The sequence below is a fragment of the Pagrus pagrus genome, assembly GCF_965226575.1.
Source record: "Pagrus pagrus genome assembly, chromosome: 16".
NCBI lineage: Eukaryota > Metazoa > Chordata > Actinopteri > Spariformes > Sparidae > Pagrus > Pagrus pagrus.
The window spans coordinates 3315072-3337626 of record NC_140200.1 but is presented as its reverse complement, the minus strand read 5'-3'; the positions used below and the strand labels follow the sequence as shown (position 1 = coordinate 3337626).

At 42.7% G+C, this 22555-nt stretch overlaps 1 protein-coding gene across 1 annotated transcript; it reads left to right on the top strand.

Annotated features, from left to right (window-relative positions):
* Window positions 1-882: 882 nt before the first annotated feature.
* On the top strand, window positions 883-22022 carry tshr (thyroid stimulating hormone receptor; the record flags this gene model as incomplete). The annotated part of the gene is made up of 10 exons (XM_084377411.1): window positions 883-1058; window positions 8177-8248; window positions 9345-9419; window positions 12140-12214; window positions 12722-12796; window positions 13938-14015; window positions 14662-14730; window positions 16799-16876; window positions 19586-19774; window positions 20229-22022. The coding sequence occupies 10 exons, from the start codon at window positions 883-885 to the stop codon at window positions 21682-21684; spliced, it is 2343 nt and encodes a 780-aa protein (XP_084233537.1). The 3' UTR covers window positions 21685-22022.
* Window positions 22023-22555: the final 533 nt, after the last annotated feature.

Below are 22555 nucleotides of genomic sequence, written 5' to 3'. Positions count from 1 at the left end.
ACAGTAGTAAATAACACAGTGGTGTAGAAATACTCTATTACAAGTAATACATGTGTTTACTTAAGGAGAAATACAAAGGTATTTACATCAGAATATACTCAAAATACCAAGAGTAAAAGTACTCAAGCAGAATCATATTTCAGAATCATGTATGTCATATTACTGTATGATAATTATTGATGCATTGATGTGTACAACACTTTAGTTTATCTGCTGGGTAGTTTGTGGATTCAACCTCTGGGATCAAGAAAGCTTTATCTTAATCTATAATATTATCATGATTTAATTGTTTTAAGTATAATTTGTATTATCAAAACTAAATCTGCACAGTAAATACTCAATAAAGTTGTCAAATAAGCCTAATGGAGTAAAAAGTACAGTAACCTATTAGCTTCTGAAGTAGCCTAGAGGTAGTCCTATAGTAGAAAAGTACTGTACTTAAGTTAAGATAGACAGTTTTCTGTATAAAACAGAATAGAAGTGGCTCAAGGGGGAAAAAAGAAAGAGAAACTGTTGTGGAGTCTAACACAAGAGTGCCACAAGAGTCCACCCTCCCCTCAAGTTGAAGACCACCTCCAAACCCACCACGGAGGTGCAGCTGTCCGTCCTACAGCATCTCCACCTTCACCACCTCACACAAGCTCCTGGGGCCCTGCCTGCGCAGAGATCTGAGCACCACACTCCAGTGCAGCTCCTCCACCTGAGGATTACGCACCAGAAAACAAAAACCAAGACCAGCCTGTCTGACTCCTGAGCCTAAATTGAAATACACATTTGTTTGTGTGGACAATCAAGAGGACCATCAGGTGGAGAAACAGAAGTCTAAGTCTGGTGGGGATACTTTCTGCAGCGACAGTGACGGCGCGCAGCCCTCCATCCAGCATGCAGGTGATAACGTGCGCGTTGTTTACGCTCGTCAGCCTGCCCATCAGCACCGTGTCGGAGGCTGCTGACTCCTGCCCCGCTGTCTGCGAGTGCTCTGAGTGGAAGACTCAGAGCACAATCTCCTGCTTTGACATTGATATTCTCCCCAGGTTTCCAGCGAGCACGGAGACACTGTAAGTAGGCGTACAAAACGCATCTGTAAAAGCGATTGTGCTTGGGTTTTTTTTTTAAATGTAAAGTGCTGTTAACCCCGAGGAAAAATCATTATAATATCATGAATATTCCTTCAAAGTGCTCCCACAGGGACTTCGAGGCTGCCTGTGATGTTAAGTAGTTACTCCATCTGAAGGTATTACTGTCGTCTGTTTGAGTGTCACTAACAAGCTGTGCTCCAGTTGTCAGTGTGACTTGTGTTCTTGATTTGGTGTGAAATGAAGCCAATCTTTAAATATACTGAAGGAGCACTAAACTTGTACAGGATAGATCATTGGAAGGAAACGTTTTAGTGACTGTTTTAATTCATTCTTTTGCACCATATTGTACTAAAACCTGCAGCATGAATCCTTTATTATAGCACTGTTAAAGCACTGAGGTGTACCTGAACAGGTGAAAAGGTCGATGTTGGTTTTATTTGTAGTTTTTCCTTCACTTTTTTAAATAACGCTTGCACATTACTGCACAATACCTGACGTCAACGTGTTTTTACTTGCCCCTATGTTTTGCAATTGTAGATTCAACATAGCCTTTTTTAAAATATCAGATCAGATGGAGGGAGAGACAGCGAGAGAGAGAGTAAAAGAAGAAACCCGGACACAGATCAGAGGACTTTTAAAAAGGAGGCTGCAGGGTATTTAAACGTGCAAGTGTCCGTACTGCAAACATGCACTTTGGAAAACAAAGGAGTACTTAGTATTCACTACGTCTTAATATCCCTGAATTTAAGGACATTTTGAGAAAAAAATGCACCTACTCACATTTATTTGTTCAGCTTTATCTTTGATGTTTGTGTACAGTCATAACATATTGTTCCTTGTGGGCTGTAGCAGCGTGCCAAGCAAATATTGACACACTGTATGATGGGATCATCTTATCTGCCAGCTATCACTCGCTACTATACGATATTACGCACTATATGTGGTGAGGGGGAGTCACAGTTACGCCCACTCCCCTTTCCAAGTACAAACGGTCTCTCTGGTAACAGTATTAAAACAGTATAATAATTCTAGTGCCTTCTAGCACTGCAGCTTTCATTAATTATTACCTGCTGATTATTCCTTCAAATAATTACTTAGTTTATAAAATGTCAGAAAAATGTGAAAACCCAAGGTGATGTCTTCAAATGACTTTTTCGGTCTGACAAACACCCCAAAAATCCAAAGATATTCAGTAACATACACGGGAGCAAATCTTCTTTAACTCATGTGCTACATAAATGATAAATCCAAGATAAGGAATAACAAAACAAAACTCCTCAGTACCATCAGAGTAAAGCAGAGGCTACTTTGTTTAAGACACTATTAGCAGCAACAAAATTGTTAAAGATTGACTCAACCAACAGCTGATCTGTGTGCAGTCTGTTGTCTTGTTATCTGAGAGCCTAAAGAATCTGCGAGGACTCTTGGGAGCCGACATGATGTAATATGTCGGGGCCGCCACTGAAAAATGTAGCGGGGCTTTAACGATACACTTCCTAAATTGCTTAAGTACGGGGTGAAAATTATGCAATAGAGTGCGACCGGTTTGCCACGGCCTTGAGTGACGGAAACACATGCCCTTCAGAGGGGCTCCTTCACATGTGTGGAAACACAGAAGTGGAAGAGTTAGAAACGGTATTTCCAAAAGATAAATTAAACAGTACTGTAACTGTGTATAAACTCAAAGTTTGGTGATTTTATCGTACTTCCTGAAATATAAAAATCTGTTTTCCTATATCAGGATTTCAAGTGTTTATAATAAATATTAATTTTGCAGAAAATGCTCGGTGTGTTGAGGGAGAGCTGAGCCTTGTCTCTGTTAACTACAGATGTTATCGCACAAGTAAGAAACAAAACTACACCTTTTTAAACAGAATCAAAGTCAGCGACATGTTGATACGTCCACACATTGATCCATCAGCTCTTCTATCTACTAATGACATTTACAGCCGTGCTAGCAGCAAAACCTCTAAGGATGTGAGTGTTGGTCTCTATCTCAGTCCACTACTGTGGGCCAGACTTAAATTTCTCAATAAATATTGGATGGATTGCCATGAAATTTGGTACAGATGGTCGTGGCCTCGGAGTTTAAAGCCTGCTGAGTTTGTTGTTCCCACGACTTTTACTCTTACTGCTACTTGGTTTTGAGCAAAATGCCTTGAAATCTTCTCCTCTCTAAAATGTTGGTTTATTCCCATCAGCCTTAGCTGCAGCTGTTTAGTCCTAATTAGTAAACATTAGCATGCTAACACACTAACCCAGAGACTGGGCTTTTTCAGGACGGGGCCTTAAAGAGACAGGCACGAAAATGGAGCGAGGGTGAATAGAGTCACTAGAACAATAGACACAATCTTAGCCTTGTTATTAAAATGGATGGACTTCTATGATGCACACCTCCAGTGCTGTATGATTGAAGGATACAGGTGAGACTCCTCAATTATCATGTGGCCAGTGATTGATGATGATTTGGACACTTACTACTCACAGACAAAATTCCTTGAAAGCACTGATGTAGAGCTCGGCAGTGATAATTTAGGCTAGAAGGTTCTGTTATGATAATCCTCATTCCTTTCTTACAATTTATTGGAACATCCCTCCGTCCCAAACACCACTTTGCATCGCCTCCAACAGCACCCATCACATAAAATTATCTCCCGATCATTGCCCCAATTCACGTGTGCACGTGCCCCGATGTCCCCTGCGATTTCCTCACATTCCTGCCCAAAGTTTACCCAGAGCCCTGCAGGAGAAGAGAGAGACATGAAAGCATGCCACCAAGCACCGGATCGTCACCCCTCCTGATAAAAATATCTGCCAAATAAGCCAGAAATAGACCGCGGATTGAGAGGGATGTTCCAGCAGATGAGGCGTGAGGAAGTTTGATTTTGTTGTACAAACACTGAGGAATGAATGACCCTGCTGCCCCGGTCAGTGCGGTCCAGTTCTACTGACTCAAGTCAGGCCCGGCCAGTCGGTCAGTTTATTTGTGCTATTGGCCTTTTATCTTAATTGTTACATCTGTTCGGAGATTATGTTTTAGACTGTTGGTTTGTTCGTTTGTCAGCACAAGATTTCAGAAGCCTCGTTCCATGATTTTTTGGAGTGGCCGAGTCTTGGAGGTTAATTTAGATGAATACGTACTTGACCCTTGTTTTTAGCAGGTGAAAGGTTCAACATTTTGGGAAACATTATCTGCTTCCTGTGTGACATGAGAGGATAAACACCGCTCTTTATATGTAAAGTGGTTTAAATCATCTCATCTAACTCTCCCTTTAAAGAAAAAAAGGATATTTCCCCCAAAACTTTTCCTTTTAACGTCTTCTTTAAACCTCGGTGGAAGTTTGCGCTCTCAAAAATGCTTATTTATTAATACAGTAATTGTGAAATTACCCCATTACGGGCAAAAAACTTCTGTAACTTTCTGCACTCCTTCTGTCATTAACATAAGAGTTTGGTTAAAACATTCTTTTGTGGGAGAAAATGTGTAAAAGTTCTCCTCACAAAACAAAACGTGAATGCAAAGCAGACAGCCGTGTGCGTGTTTGTGTGTGAGTGTGCATATGTGGATACTTAGAGCTTGGAGTCCTTTGTGTGTGTGTGTGAGGTTACTCCATGTGTCACTGGGAGTCAGGGAGGTGGAAAGGAAAGCACAGACACGCTTAAAAGCCTGCGTAGCGTGACTCCCGACTGCGTCTGGACGATGCATTCAAATACAATATTTACCTTTTGCAGCACATTTCTCAAACACCCAGAGAGCTCCATTTGAGAATAATTAAGAGGGAAAAAAGACTTCAAGGGAAAAGGGGGGGAAAAAAACACGGCAGCTCCAGCCTTTCAAAAAACCTCAGAACATTTTTTGGATTGGAGTTTAAACATGTGATAACTCGTGATATTCGTCGTCCCTCGACCTCTCGTCTAATAAAACCGACTGATGAGCGAAACCCCTTAATGCCGTTCCCTGAATGGTAACAGATGAGCGCTGGGATTAATTGTAAAAATAAGAAGTGAGACGTTGAACAATCACGAGCTGTAGCTGAGATTACTGGAAATACTGACTGTTTCCAAGCTATTAATTTGTGCCGATGGATCGTGTAATGGAAATTATTACTGTACTTTCACATTCTGCAATAATTATCTCACATGTTTTTGAGAAAACAATTGGGAAATGTAATCGTTCATCAAACGTAGAATCAAAGTAATTTAAGAAGATCACCACCTGCCAACTTCTCTTTCTCTCATTCGGATCAGATCAGAAAAATGAAGGGAAACAGTAACTCTAGTGGTGCATATCCTATCATTCTGACCGACATGACATTAAGGATTTAATGTCGAGACAGCACAGGAGTTTACATTGAATAACACAGGAGAAAGTGCAGGTTGGAGTGTGGAGCAGAATATGTAATTGAACCCTCTCTCCCAGCCTCTGCACACATCCAAATGAGACGGAGCCATAGTAAACACAGCTATGTTGTCAATCCAGCGCTGAAAATGTAATAAATTATGTGGCTTCTCCCCACTTCAAACTCAATTCCCAACTTGTTTGTTTGCTCGGGTTTCCATCCAACATGACAAATTGGAGGAGCACTCTTCTCCTCAAGCCTCGGAGATGGGCTCATTGGTCCCTGCGCTCCAGAGGGGGAAAATGCATGCTGGCTATTTGGGTTTGAGCGCGGCGGCGGCGGTGGCGGTGAAACACCGCGGTTCTGACAGAGGGTGTTTGGTGTCAGGGTCTGCTCTGTGTCCCGCTGTTTGTTTGAGCTTGTCAAAGTGTGTGCACGGTGCCGAAACACCCCGCATCTACTGACTGACAAACCCCCGCCACCCCCAACCCCCATGTGAGTCCGATTCAGACTCGAGGGCCAGATCTCAGCCTCTGAATTAGTCTATTGTTCTCCTGATGAACCAAAGGTGCATGAAATAGTGGCTTTGGCTGAGTCACTTTTTTTTTGTACCTGTTTCCAAACGGACACATACGTTGTTTCCAGTTGAAAGCAGGATGCGGCGGAATAAACAGCGAATGTGCATCATACTGCAGGGTGGCCGCGGAAGACAACATCACAGCAACACGTGGATGCCATCTTAATCTTCTTTCCTCTATTATGATGTTGTCATTCCTAAATCCACTACAATAAAATCTGCGGCAAGATCACAGGAAAGGAGTAACACATTTTCATTAGGGGTGTAGAGGTAAAAGTGCCCACGATGAACCCTCATAGTTAGACAGTCTGGGAGATAAATGCGATTGCTTTTGTTGCCTAGAGTTTATTAAGATATTCAGTATCGCTCTCATTTCTGTGATTTATTAATATGAGTCTACAGTCAGCAGCCGGTTAGCTAAATAAGCACAAAGACTGTAAAAGAGGGGCGAACAGCTCGGCTGGCTCTGTTCAAAGGTAACAAAATCCACACATCAGCACCTTAAAGCTCACTAATTATTAATAAGTTATATCTCGTTAGGTAAATCTTTACATAAAGCCAAGTGTAAGATGTCGGGCAGCCGGCACAGACTCGGGTACTTCCCGGCCAAGAAATAGTCTGGCACATTTGTAAAACCACCACATGTCAAAGTTTCTGTATGATTTAACAAATGAGATATAACATGTTCATTTGTGAGCTTAAGAGGTGCTGGTAGGTGTTTTTTTTTTTACTTTGGACCAAGCCCGATGACTGTTTACACTTGCTTTTAGCCTGTATGCCACGTTATGCTAACCATCCCCTACATGTGTCCAATTAGAAAACAGCCTGGATCAAATTCAAAATATTCTCTTTGTCATCACTAAACCTCTTGATTCTTGGGTGTAACATTGGGTACTAATGCATCCTGAACAATGTGCAGGTCCGTTTGAGTCTGTGTGTTGCTTAGGTCTTAACTTTACTTTCTGAAACATCGTCCTAAACAGACCCAGACATTGTTTGAGTTGGCTGCCGGCTCAGGTCCAGTATGATCCAAGGCTTTGCTGTTTTCCAATGTTTCTACAATATGGGGGTCTGTTTCACCACTTGCTTCAAAGAAACCTTTTATCTGACCCTAAAATGTATCGTCGTCGGGTTTTATCTGTCTTTCCATTGTCCCACCCTGTTACCTGCACAGTCTCTTTCTCTCCTCTTGTCTAGAATTAATTCATTTTAGACGAATTATTCTATATGTGAAATTTACTTTTTGATAACAGAATCACTTCAAATAAAAAGATAATGTTGAGCATGTATTGAACGTCATTATAGGCTTGTCATTTTGTTTGAACTTTAGGAAACTTGACTTTCTTGCTGAGAGTTAGCTGAGAGGGTCGATACCACTCTGATGTTTGTACAGTAAATATGAGGCCATGGAGACGGTTAGCTTAGCATAAAGACATGAAACAGGAGGGGAACAGCGAGCTTGGCCCAAGGTAACAAATCCATCTACCAGCTCCTCTAAAAATCACCGTCTAACAAATTATAGAAAACTGTAAAGGCAACCAAACACAAGACTGAATCAGCCGTGTCGCCTCCTTTTTGCATAAAAACAATTACAGTTACAGATCTGCTCCCTCGTGAAGTCTGGGTGGAAGGATTTTACCTGAATTTCCAAGTTAAGTCAAGTGGCCATGTTCCTCTGACGTCGTGGTCAGGGTGGAAAGCTTGAATGCTGGGATAATGTTATGCTGCTGTGTTGCAGGTTTCAGGTTGCAGGTCTTATGGACGTAGGGGACCTGACAAATTATTATCATTTCATCACTTACCTGTTATTTAGCAACTGGACAATGAAAATCTGGAGGGATATCAGGTCATAACTTGTGTCCAAGATGTGTGTTGATAGTTTAGCACTAATTTATGCCTTTCCTATCGTATAGTGTCATACTTTCAAACAGTAATGTTAGCTAGGAAGTGGTTGAACGCTAACGTTAGCTGATGAGTTATTAAATATGTTGTTTCACCTTGAAAAATGTCCCCATGTCCCTCCGGATTTTCACCATCCATCGTCTTTTCAGTTGCTGATTTATCGGGAAGCAGTGAAATGAGAACAATTGGTCAGATTCCCTCGAAAATGGCCGCTGTGTAAATATGGTCACAGTGAAATATGTTTTTGACGACTAAAAATGTCTTTATTTTCTAACCAGATGGCTCTTTGAGACCCGCCTGTCATCCGTGCCAGCAGATGCCTTTTCCAGCATGGTCAACATCTCGAGGATGTGAGTGCCGATGTGTTCATTGGGATTATTCCATTCAAGAGCTCACACACTTTTCATTAGCTGCTTTTCAAAACACAAACTCTTCACAGTCGCCCTCATCCACCTGTTGTCTTTCAACTGGCTTTGCTTTAAAAAAAAAGTGGGAACCTATCCCGGTCCCAAACTGCCCACCAGTTTCCTTTCTGTCTCCCACCCAAGCAGATGATATGCTCTCTGCTTAGTATCACCGCTGGCTCCTAATCACAGCTGGAAGTGCTAATGCGTTCCTTCGAGAGGAATGTTGGTCCTCAAACCACAGCGAGGTTTTAGACATAGGCTGGGTATTCCAGCAGAGCTTTTTGGGTGTGTGGTGAACTTAGCCTCCCAGTAGAGGTGAAGTCTCTGTGTAGAGGTAAAATATACACTTGAGCCTTGATCCCCCGGCCGCTGAGTCCGACGTCTGCGTCCAAGTCATGCATGAAGGGAGACGGAGGTGGTTTTTCTGAAAGCCTCGACCGGCCATGAGTGCTCACAGCCAGTGTTTCCATTGGTTCTTTGTGTCGATCCAGATAAAATGATGGAAAACCAACAAAATGTCAGTCAGAAGCTCAACACAAGCTCTTTTTCTTTTAGTTTTGAACACTGAGGAGTGTTTTATTAAGTGCCTCCTAATAGCTACAAGAAGTAAACAGAAAATATGTGTTTTTTTTCTTGTCAGTAAGTCATTTATAAGCCAAGCTCCAGTACTAAGTCCATGGTTTATTTAAAGAGCATACTTGTTACCAAGTAATAACAAATGGGGAGCAGAGTGACTGATGAATGGGTAATGTATAGGCCTATGTGAGGTGCATACCTGTAAAATTACCCCGTGACTTCGGAGGCCTTAGACAAGGTGGGTTGATAAATTCAGGAAACAGTTGCAGGCTTTAGGATCATTTTTAGAGCCACACACTCAAACTCATTTATGAAAACAGGTGTTACATTTCCCCTTGCATGCTGGCACAGTATCTTCATTCTTCCATGTTCAACAGATGGTTTAAAAAAAAAGTGTTATTTTGATATTACAAACACGATGTGCACGTTAGATTTGGTGTGAGCCTTGTGTATTTTCTTTTAGATATATTTCGGTGGACGTGACTCTGCAGAGGCTGGAGAGGCACTCGTTCTACGGCCTGAGGAAAATCACCCACATGTGAGTAACTAAAGGAAAAAGGGCGCGCTCCTTTATTGATCCGTATCGATTAAGCTGTTCCTCTGGTCTCCGGAGAGAAAAAATGCTTAATTTTGAGCCTTGCCAGCAGCAACTGGAAGCAAGGAAGAAGCACATAAGGAGCTTATTTCTCCTCCTGCATCAGCGCTTAACGCTCCTCATCAGAGTGGTACGGAGCAGTTTTTTCCCTCGCTGGCAATTAAAGGAATCGAAAACAGACACCCTGTTGTGGGATTACCGCATGCAAATTAGATGAGAAACAATTCAATTTGATGAAATAACTTATTATCTGGACCATTATTGCCGAGACAGTCAGAATAAACATGTCAGAGCAGAGAAGGCCAAACAACAGCCGGTGTTCAGCTTCTCTCCTCGTCTTCTTCGTGCTCCGGCTCTCGTCGAAGGCGGCTCAGGGGGGAAAAAAAGTGGAGGAAGGTGCACTCTATTCTCAATTATGGGATAGAGATTTATGGCTGAGTCGCCGGGTGGACCGCACACTTTCCAGCAGAACACCTCCTAGCACTTCATATATTACTGCGAGTCTTCCTGCCTACGTGAAGGATTTGTTCCAAGTCACAGCAGCGTTGTAACACATCGGTTTGTGTACACGCAATTTGTTCCCGCTCCTCCACTACTGCATAAAATGTAGACGTTTGAGGCTGTAAGTATGATTCAGAGTTACAGAAATTAATCCGACACGATTTGATGTGTGTCTGCGAATCATTTATATCTTAATTATCCTCCCTTTTAGTCTTTTTGCTCATGCCGAATTCCAGACATCAAAAATCCAGACAGAAACGATAATTCAATCCGCCAGCTGAGGGTTGTATCTGTGTTCTGGTGGTGTATTTTGGATCTCCGGGGCCTATTTGCCACTGATTGGTGTGGTGTAGTGCCATGCATCAGATAATGGCATCTCTCTCAGGTTTCCTTCAGGGTCAGACACAAATTAATGCTCTGCTTCCTGTTGGCTGCTTCAGGCCGACAGCAGCTGTGGAGTCAAGCCTGCAAGTCGGAGCTGAGAAGTCAGAGGAGGGCTGGGTGAAGTTAGTAGCGTGCCACCGGTAAGATTAACCACCAGTTTTTAAGAAATCTGTGGTTTTTACTGGCAAGCAAAAACATTTAAATAGATAAATCTCAGTTTTGGTAGTGAAATACTGCAGTAATGATCAATCTGTTGTGTAACCTTCGATGTTCTCGCTCGTTTGTGGGGGACAATATCTGCCACAAAGCAAAGTTGTTGGTTTGTTTTTATCTTAACAGCAAAAAACAACAGCACTTCAAGAAGCACATTGGGTCATTGGGTTAAAGCTGCAAGAATCAATCATTTTCTACTGTCTCAGGTCAAACCAATGAGTGTAAAAGTTAAAAGAGTTGCTGGGAGTGACGAGTGTTTACCAGACTCTGCAGTTTCTTCCAGCTCTATGAAACTTTATAGCGTCTTGTCCCAGAACGAAGCGTAATTGTTTCGGTCTTACACCCTGCAACCTGAAGAGGAAAGATGGCCTCCTCATAAGACTCTGCTGTCTGAATAAATCAGGAAAGGCACAAACATTTTTGTTCAAAAGGTAGAAAGCCTACAACAACCAGAATGCAGTAGGCTTGTTGTCGCCCAGGCCACTCCTCTGCGCCGCTATCCTCACCGGCTGGAGGTGTTTGACTCTCGGCTGGGGCGTCAGCACTGTCCTCTGGCTCATAAAATGCTTTAGACTATTAAACTCATCCCTCTCTCAATCAGGCATTACAAAAGTACAATCTGTAGTTTGAAAACATCAGAGCAGATCAGCGGGAAGCTCCGGTTGGTCCACATTGTAAAGTTTCCCTTTAACTGTTTCATGCAATCTTATGCTCGCATAACCCTCATTTCCAGCCAAAGGAAACAGCTGTTTTCAGCAAAAAGATAAATAAAAAAAGCGAAAACAGTCACTTTTCATTCACATTTTTCACACTTTGTCTCCCTTTAAGGAACTGAACTGACTCTTTTCTACGTTTTTCTTGCTGGCCGGGCCGGGCCGTGATGATGATACTGTTTCCCTTGGCTACAAGAACCTGATTCTTACTTTTTAGAAAGGCTGGATTCAAGAGAGCTGACCTTTTTAGATTGCTTAGTTAACATGACCAGCCAACCATGGCAGAAGAGAGAAAAGACCACCCACAGAAACACAAACTTTATCAATAGGAAAAACAAGTACGAGGAAATCAGATTCCCAACAGTCCTGCACTGACTGACCTTCTGGAAGTCACAGAGTTGTGACAAAAGGCTTGTAGTCTGCTTTACAGACTGTGTAATGATTATATAAGCTGATGCCCCACAGCATTTCAGTGTAGCCTCAGTCTTCATACAGCAGGACTGGGAAGATGAACCTCTCCCACCACTTTTAGACTTACACTGACCTGACCCCGTCTGTCTGCTGGGCCGAGTGTGGTTTGCAAGGTGTGTGAAGAAGGGCCAGCACACCGCTTCCAGAGCACCACATGGCTTCAGACAGCAGAGAGAGAGGTGTTCAGCCCAGGGCGGACCAGAGTAAACACACTAATGAAACACTAATTGGACTCTACTTCCGGCCCTGGCTGTCTGCACTGAGTTTTCCCTTCTCTTGCACACTGGCGTGCACCTTGTTCTGTCCTGTCAGCAAGTTTTAAGACAGTGCGTGTTTTCTGAACGTGTCTTTTTCACCTGTGCTCCTCGTCTGTTCTTTCAGAGAGATACGTAATGCAAAAAGTCTGACCTACATCGACCCAGAAGCCTTTAAAAATCTCCCGAGCCTCAAATACCTGTGAGTATTTTTCACTGCATGTTCTTTCTTTGATTTCATTGATTTCCACGTATTGACAACGTCACGGTAACCAAAAGAAATGAGGGGTGTGTATTTTTAAAAATGCTTCAGTCTGGCAATCATTTAGACATTGTGATCTATTCATAGCATCGTCTGTAACAGTCTGGGTGAGACCAAGTCACGCTTCATTTGAGTGTTATGTAGCGGCACAGGTCGACTTCAGAAATGTGACTGCACGCTGAACATTTTAGAAGAAATTCAATGTATTTTGGCGCGAGAAGGAAAGATGTCAACCTCTTTTTAATTCTTGACTCTCGGTTTGAAAATTACAGGTTGTTGTTTCTGCATTGCGGGACACAAAACTGTGTACTTTAGCCTGATCTCATGAGTACGTAATAGTCCTTGCCAGACAATTGGCCTGTTGGTGTCACAAATAAATAATCTTCACAGGAACTCTCCGTCGTGTCTTCTGAATGTCCTAACTCTTTTCTTTACTTTGCTGTTCAGGGGAATTTTCAACACCGGCCTCACTCTCTTCCCCGACTTGAGCAACATCCACTCCAATGACATGAACTTCATCCTGTAAGTTGCTGTAACTTTTTAACGAAGCGCACTTATCAATAATTAATGCTCGCTGAAACTGCTCCTTGTAGCATTTTTTAGTGACAGTAATTTATTGCAGCATCAATTCAGAGCCATTACTCCAACTATCATAAACCAACAAGGCTGTCGGCAAGACGATAAGACATTATCAGCTATTTCATGCACTATATTTCATACTGTGTAAGGTTCAGAAAGATGGATGGAGACGCTCTTCCACTGCAAAGAGAGCGTTTAGGGTTTCATAATGTTTGCAGTGTCACGAGGAATAAGGAATAAAAGGGAACTGAAAAAATATCGTCTCGTACACGCTCCTCTTTCTTTGTATAGAGTGCTGCAGGGATGACTCACGCCTGTAAAGACGGACTAGTTAGTAGACGAGTCTCCGTGTTCGGCGTAATGACGTCAAAGGTGCAACAGTGTAAGAACTGGTCACCTGTCGAAGTTATGCTCCAAACAAATAGGGGGCAGCATATTACCAAAGTAACCGCGTACTGCTGCTAACTGAAGCTAGTTAGCTCAGTTAGCCATACAGCTAGCGGTCCTGCATGGGTGCTCGGAGGCACTGGGGAAGTGTTGGTGTTTGCACCCCTGGCACAGGAGCATCGGACCAGGATGGGAAGGGGCTAGCTGGTTAGCATGCTAACCTCAGTAGATATCTGACATAAAGGCACCCAAGTTGTGTATTTACTGACGGACAGTAAGGAACCAGAAGTGCCAAAATGCGAACTGATTTTCACTTTTTAGGACTCATTTCTGCAGCACTAAAAGGGACCGCAACATTGTAGTGTTTATGGGAAATGCGGTCTTTTGATTGTGTGTTATTAATATATTGCATATACAAAATGTCACATGCAATATGTGTGTATCCTTGTTTTTGAGTCGGTAAAAGCATCTGTCTTTCCATGGATAACCCTCTGCATGAAATGAGCCACATCTCGACCCACAACATTACATCTTGTGTCATCACCCTCTCAGCCGTGATTTGATTTTCCTACTGAGCCATAATACTTGAGAAAACACACACATCAATTACATTCCTCCCTGCGCTACTTTCCAGTGAAAGCTATTAATTTACAGCACCACTTCTTCATTCCCTCTTTTTTGGTGTCTTCCTTCGCAGGGAAATTGTCGATCATCCCTACATCACGGAGATCCCGGCCAACACGTTCCGTGGCATCACCAGCGAAGTGCTGACAGTGTAAGATATCTGCAAGAGCAGCCACACGTACGCTGCACACATACGTATATTGTGCATAAACAATACAATTTGCACAAATGCAATTACATGTATATTAGTATCATACACTTTTATACAACATGTGGAGGAAAAAGGGAAATGTGAGCTTGATAGAAACTGTGAATACATGGTGAGTGCTTTGTAACACCAGTATTGTCCTTTATCCCCTAAATTCAATCCAAACCCTAAAATAGCCACTCGAAGGAGTTGGGATCGGCCAAAATTACCTCACTTTAAAAACATGTCCTCACTCTGAACTCACTTGGATCTCGCAAAGACAGCAACAACAAGTACACAGACACTCATACACAACAGGCAATCACATGTTTGTGGTAAGGTCTGGGAGCGAGGGAGGGAGGATGTGTGTGTTTTTTTTGTTTTTTTTTGCAATTTGAATCCACATAACAGCAAGTTACAGAAACTGTTGGGCTAAAAACCGCAAAATTGCACAAACAGACCTCACCATGAAAATGCTAAATAAGTAGGTCCTACTTATCTGTCAGTGCAGCGGAAACGGATAAAGCATTACACATGGAAAGTGTATTCATTCAGCTGACTTGTTATTAAACCTAAAACGACTGTAACTGTAAAAAGCTTTTCATTCCAGGATGCTGTACGGAAATGGCTTCAGAGAAATCCAACATCACGCCTTCAATGGGACCAAGCTCGATCAAGTGTAGGTATTTTATGTGAACTTCCTAAAAACCTTGTGTAATACTCTTTACAACTGTTACGAATCGACATTTTTGGAAATTTAATTTTCGCTTTCTTGCTGAGAGTTAGGTGAGAAGATTGATACTAAACTGTACGTGGTAATGAAGCTTCAGCTAGAAGCCAGCTAGCTTAGCTTAGCTTAGAGACTGGAAACAGGGGGAGCAGCTAGCCTCGCTCTGTCCAAAGCAGGGCCGTAGCCAGGATTTTAGAAATACGGAGGTACTGCACCCCACCCTCACCCTCATCCATCGAGAAAATTTTGTAGACTACAATATAAATCACGATGAAGCGGTTTATAAATCAATTGTAAAGGTTAAAAACATCAGTTGCAACTCTCTAAAGGCCATCCGAATAATGTCTTTAAATGAACTACACAGTATTTATTTACAATTTACAAAGTATTATGAACTTCAATTGCAACTTTCCAATAAATAATTGCTAATAAATTGTTTTTTAAAGCATTTCATTGCTTTTTAACTATTAAATAAAGTTGAATTAACTAAATTTGCATTTTTTTAATCATATATAATTGTTTATTTTAATGATATGACAGATATTATAAAGTGTTACCAAATATATTTATATATCAAGATATCAAAGACCCAGAAACATTTTCAGGACATGACCTCAGTGTCCTCAGTGGTAGCTACGGCCCTGGTCCAAAGGTCAGAAAATCCACTTAACAGCGCAACAAAGTTTAGCTATAAACCCCTCAAGTCTAATTTAATCTGTACAAGAAGCGAAGTGTAACGACAACAAGCTGTTGGTTTACCGGGGGTTTCCCTTTGTTTACGGTCTTTGGCTAACGTCACTTAAAGCTAACCGGCTGTAACGTTAGCTTAATATTTAGCGTACAAAGCTCAGAGTGGTGTCAGTCTTCTCTTCTAACATTTTGTATCTAAGCACAAAAATGTCAAACTATTTCTTGAAAATGTCATTCAGCAGTTTCAGACACACATCAATTAAATGACACATTGTTACAGTGTTGTTACTTCATGTTAGGTTCAAAGGTTAGCCATGTTTTTTAATAAAATTCAATTATTAAGTCACCTTTGGTTGTTTTCTTCCACTGGGACATCAAAGTCAGTCGATTTAGAGCTCTTACATTCGTCAAAAACATAAGTATTGCTCGGTATTTTGCCTGGATTAAATCATTTTTGACATCTGGTATGTGTATTTCCTTGCCCAAAATGTGCACTACAAGAGCATAACAGTTAACAGAGTATCTACTGGCCTTCTCGTACGTACTTACAAAGGGCCTAAGCCCAGCTCTTGATTAGTAAGCTGCTTCTCATGGGAAAATATTGTTTCCAAAAGAGGGTATCAGGAAGTCTGCATTAAGAGTTCCCCTCTCCCATACACTCAGTGACACTGGACCCTCGGTCTGTGTCCGACTGAAAAAAACCTAGTTTCACACTTGTGCTGTATATTTAGCCGCCTCAGTTGGGCTAAATTAAGAGAGAATGAGGAAATTTATTTTTCTCTTTTGTTGCAACATGTTTTTCCTCTTCTTGTCACCCCCCCTGCACCAGAATCCTGCATATTCAGGATATGAGGTATTAATGATATTAATTTCCAAACCCTCTCTCCTCTTTTACAACACCTACACACATCCCGGGTCCTTATAAGAGCCTAATTAAGCCATTGGTCTGTTACTAGTGATTCTTTCGCACACGGGTGTTTGTGTTGGCGCCTGATCTGCTCTGAAGGGAGAACTGATCCCAGCACAGCCCGACCAAGACAAACACACCCCTCACAGGTCTATTATCCTTATTAGATTTAAGGGGATTCAGGGAGATGTGTAGTGAGGTTGCAGTGTGTTTAAAGAGGTACGCCATCACATCTTACACTGTCTAATTTTGAATCAACAAGGTTTTCTGTCATGTTTCACCTCTGGAATTAGAGAAAATAAATAGAGACATGTGCGGTGATGAGGCTTCGGAAAAATATTATGCCACGCTGTCAGTCTGATTGAAATGTGAAGGATAGCTTTTCTCTTAATAAACTTAAATTTCTGCTTTCCTGTCCAGCGACCTTCACAGGAATAAGTATCTCACCACGATGGATGAAAGGGCTTTCGCAGGCACCGTCAGCGGCCCCATGCTCCTGTAAGTACCTGAAGGGCTGAAGATTTGAGCCCTCTTATCAAATTATTACCACACACACAGCATCCTTAAGTCTTGAATAAATTATATATATCCTTATCCTGATACGAGGCTACGTTTGTATCGTCTTACATTTTGGATATTGTTTTTGTAATTTTTTTTAACTTACCAGATTATTCTACTTCTTATACTTACCTTTACCAACACAGTCATTTTCAGTCAGTTTAGTTCAGTACATTAATTTTCTGTTATACTGCCCCAGCCTGACATGGTTTGGTATGACCAGTTGCTAACAAAGCTAATATTAGCTTATATAAGCAGACTTAAAGCATCATCATGTAGTAATTAGTATTTTTTCTGCAATTCGGCACCCTGAAATACAAATCTTTTGTTTCTTTAATTATTTTCTCAGATGTAATCTCATGCTAACTACAAACAAAACTCGGCACGTCACAACATTATGTCTTATAAAGTCTGTCTTGAAGTCAACATGCACGCACAGACACAAAGTTTGCACACAACTCGTTAAGTTGTAACAGCCTTCCGAGCTAACGTAATATGAACTGAAGACAATAACACCTAGCTGTAACGTGCTACCAGCTAAACCTCTGTCGAAAAGGGTTGACTGACTATGATAATGATAAAAAAACAAAAACTAGCAGGTTCATAACTTTGCTAAGTCAGCCAAACATCAAGCGAGTGCAACAACACATGGAAACCTCCTCCTCCTCCCAGCAGTCCAAAGCTGCTGTGATAGCGACACCAACCCTCCACGGCGGTGCTGCGACCGACCCCGCCAGCTGAGCTACCGTGACGCTACAGAAACAAGCTAAAGAGGAGCCAAGTGGCTCAGACAGAGCGACCGTTCACCCCATAACAAGTTAATGTTCAGTGGAAATGATACTGAAGCTGTTATTTAAAGGTAAAATAGTAACATCCTATTAAATCCTACTTTCTCTCTGTTTCCGGACGTTGTGCTAAGCTAAGCAAACTGACTGCTGGACAACCTGCTGGCGGTGTTCATCTTCTAATCTGACTCTCGGCAATAACAAAGGCAAAGTATTGCAGTTTTAAAAGGTCTATTTCAAATATACATGTCGCAAACCATTTTGAAGACATACATATCAATACGTAATAGGCCTAGTTCGGTAATTCAATTATTCACACCATGTCAAATTAGATTTCAACAATTTCCTCATTCGTAATGTGCAGACTATATGAGACATGTCTGCGAAACGGGATAGTGTATCATCAAAGAGCAGCAACGATTCCTCCACAGCTGCGTCTTCGACCAGGAAATATGAAACCCATTGTGTGCGAGCGTGCGAGGGAGAAACTTCCGACGTTTCTTTGACGCTGTCGTCTTTTTTTTTTTATTATCCTTCTCAAGGTTTTTTAAGCTGAGTCCCCGTTTTTTAAAAGGTGTTTGATAGTCTCTACCACGGCTATCTGGTTGCTGTTATGGCTCTGATCTAGCCATTAAGTGTCTGGTTAGGTGAATGGGGGTTCGTGTGCAGGTCCTCTTCCTCTGCTCCACTGAGGAACATGTCCTGAGTGAGGTCACCTCCATGAGGTCATGAGCTAAACATCTGGGAATGACAAAATCAGACTGACACTCAAAGAGTCTGCACTGCTATTTTTTTTTTTTTTTTTACAGCCTTACACAATGGGCCCCACGAGAGGAAAAAGGAGCAGAGGACAGAGAAGTGAGGAGAGCAAATGGGACTAAAAAAGAACAATTGAGCTCTTAGCAAAGATGAAATTGTTTAGCTTGAGTTTCTTTTATTTAATCCAATTAACTAGCAGATACGGTGACTGAGAGGTTTTAATGGGTTAGGAAACTAAAGAAAGCAAAGAGAAGTTGTCCTCTACTTGGCCCCTCGACGGGGGGAGTGTCCAGAGCTGGACGGAGGAATGTCCTGATAATGGGATCACACAGGATGTTGGTGAGATTGTCAATCCCCCTGCATGTCTTTGTCCCGATGAGTTTGAGCTGGCTTTGGCATGACAGCCGAGCGCAAGAAATACCGCATGTAATTGCTTAAAGATGATGAAAGAGTGGAGGAGCTCACTCTAGGAAACAGATGGAGGGTGTTGTTTAATCCATCTACGAGCTCGCCGGCCTCATCGTGTCTAGCTCCTCTATGGATTCGCTGGTAGTCCTTTTGGTCCAAGTACCCGGTGATTATGTCAGGTAGTCAGATGAAAGTATAAGACTCAAAACATTTAAAGGTCTTCTCACCTCTCACGTTGTTATTGTTGTAGATATTGTTATAGTTACCGTTCTTGGTGTAGATGGTTCCTGAACGTCCAGAAAGGAGAAAAAAAGCAGAGCGGTCTGTGGAAACAATGGATTTGAACGTTGGTTTTGACCCATGCAAACATTTTATCACCTGGCAGAAAACACACATCTGTGAAATCACAAAAATACCTTTTGTAAACGCAACCTGCAGCTGAACAGCAGTTAAAACGATTGCTTCGGGGAAGGCTAAGTGGCCGGGTCATGGTGTAAAGAGACCGGGTCGCGGAGTATCAAGTGCTAAAGTCACAAAGGCAGATGTAGCCATGAATTATTTGACCCAGGCATTGGAGGTGACTTTGGCGGCCTCTTCACTCGCCACTCTCCCCTCATTAGAGGGAAAAAAACAAATACCTACATTCATACATCTCGTGTCCCTTGTTAAATTATTCCAATCTTATTCTGTCTTAAAGGGACGTGTCCCTAACAGGGATCACCTCCCTCCCAACCACAGGTATGGATACTGTTCGCGAGCTGAAGGCGCGCAACGCCTGGGCCCTCAAGAAACTGCCGCCCATCAAGACCTTCAAGCACCTCACCACCGCCAACCTCACCTACCCCAGCCACTGCTGCGGCTTCAAAAACCTCAAAAAGAAACGAGGGTGAGCTCTATCTTCGTTTGGTATCAGTTGAACGTACCTATGAGAGGAAGAAAAGTCATGAGGAGGCTAGCAGCATCCAGTAAAATGCTCTTGTAGTCTGTGTTTTTCATTTATTTGGATGATCTACCACAGCGAGCGGGGCAGCTGCACTTGCATGGTGTGGATTTTGGCATGGATTGAATCAACTGTCTGGCGTGTTTACCTATAACCTCTTTCAGTGCTTCAATAATTAGTGTCAGTCATTGCTGTTATTATAGGAAGGAGGTTGAACCAGACTAATAATGACTCTCAAAACTGGAATCCCCTTTTCTTGAGCTCGATGTGTAAATTATTTGATTTGACTTGACACTTAGAGCTAGTGAGGATTCAGGCCAGTTATGTTTTTGTCTAATTCAGGACTTTCAGTATTTTGTGGACTCAATCTTATGTGTATTGGTGCGTGTGTGTTTTTCAGCTTCTTGGAGTACATCATCTGTAATCTGACTGCTTTCTACGACCAGCACCAGAAGCGCTCTGTGGGGCCCCTCCGCATGCCGTCCCTCCAGGGAGACAGTGTGGTGGAGACGGTCCCAGATCAGGAGCCGAACGATGGCGGCCACAGACAGTCGCAGCAAGACTGGAGGAAAGGTGACTTCCATGGCAGCCTCCACTACCACGCCTACTTTGGGGGCCAGCCAGATGAGGATGTGGGTTTTGGAGAGACCCTCAAGAACCCCCAGGAGGACACCAGCCAAGACTTTGACAGTCGTTACGATTATGTGGTGTGTGAGGAGGGGGAGGAGGTGGCGTGTGCACCAGTGCCTGATGAGTTCAATCCCTGTGAGGACATAATGGGTTTTGGCTTCCTGCGAGTGTCTGTGTGGTTTGTCAGTCTGCTGGCAGTTCTGGGAAATGTGGTGGTGCTCCTGGTGCTGCTCACCAGCCACTACAAGCTCTCGGTCTCCCGCTTCCTCATGTGTCATCTGGCCTTTGCAGACCTATGCATGGGGATTTATCTGCTGCTTATCGCCTCTGTAGACCTCCACACACGATCCGAGTACTTCAACCACGCCATAGACTGGCAGACGGGCCCTGGTTGTGGACTTGCAGGGTTCTTTACGGTCTTCGCGAGCGAGCTGTCCGTCTACACCTTGACCGTGATCACTCTGGAGAGGTGGTACGCTATCACCTTTGCGATGCGGCTAGATCGTAAGCTGCATCTGCACCATGCGGCGGTCGTGATGCTGGGCGGCTGGATCTTCTGCCTCGTCCTCGCTGTGCTTCCACTGGTTGGGGTCAGCAGTTACCAGAAGGTCAGCATCTGTCTCCCGATGGACACCCAGTCCACAGTGGCTCAGGTCTTCATCCTGTCCGTTCTGGTACTCAACATCTTGGCCTTTCTTGTTATCTGTGCTTGCTACTTCAAGATCTACTGCGCAGTGCACAACCCTCACTACCGCTCTGGATCCAAGGATACCAACATCGCCAAGCGTATGGCTGTCCTCATCTTTACTGACTTCCTGTGTATGGCGCCTATCTCTTTCTACGCCATGTCAGCCGTTCTGGACCGGCCGCTCATCACCGTCTCGAACTCCAAGATTTTATTGGTGCTCTTTTACCCGCTCAATTCCTGTGCCAACCCGTTCCTCTACGCCATCTTCACCAAGGCCTTCATGGGGGACATATTCATCCTCCTCAGCAAGGTGGGCCTTTGTCAGCAGCGAGCGCAACTGTTCAGAGGCCAGACGGTCTCGTCGAAGGGCAGCAGCGGGACATCTCAGGTCCGTAGAGACAAGGACAAGATCAGGAAAGGTGGAAGCGGAGGCCAGGAAGAGGTGCCCATCCACCTGAAGAAGTGCTCAGGACATACCTACCAGCAAGCTGTCTGCCAGCAGACAAGCCCTGAGGAGAGCCAGAGCCTGAACACGTGAGCCAAACACCAGCTTCGAGGTAGCAGAGCAAGACAGGTTTCAGGTGGGAGAGGAGAGGCCTTGAAGTGTTTGTGGACAGATCTGTTTGGATATTTAACAGAAAGCTCCAGTATTCTGTATCTGCTTCAGTTTTCAGGGCCAAGTTCAGCTGTTTTCACAATTTGGGCTGTGATGATTTTATGGTTCCAGTTGTTGGAGAATATCAAGTATCACTGAAATATGAGCCAGACTTCATCTCACTTATAGTCCTTTGTTTTTGGAGGAACTCGCTAGAATAGAGCAGAGATCATCGAGCAAGTATATATATATATAACTATTAATAAAATCTATTTTTTTCAATATCTTTAATTATATATTGAGTTTAATTTCAGATTTTCTCTGCACAATCTGGCATTGATATACAAAGAAATATAACAGATGTTTTTTTTTTTAGTACTTCATTTTTCTTTGATAAAAAGACCTGTCCAAGGATTCCTATTTATACTTTGGTTATTGTGTGCAAGGACAGCCTGCTGGCTCAGTGCCGTTCACAGTGGAAACTTGATCCAGTTTATGAAATTTAAAAAACACTGCATTTCTTTTTGTCTTGTCAATACCTATCTATGTAGTGTAAACACACAGGTTTTTGGTGATGTATGGATGAGAACAGGACGCATTATCTACCATTTCTTTGCACTTCTTTTGTCTTTTCACCCTCAAACTGAAAAGTAAATATAGATAAGTAAAGTACTGGACCGTGTTGCTGCAAAGACTGTTTTCAAAGTGCAGGTGGACTCTGACATTATACTTTTATGTGGCTTATACCTGCACCGAATTGATGTATCACTTTCTTAGATTCATAAAAACATTGGTGTTCTTTGGTCTTTATGTT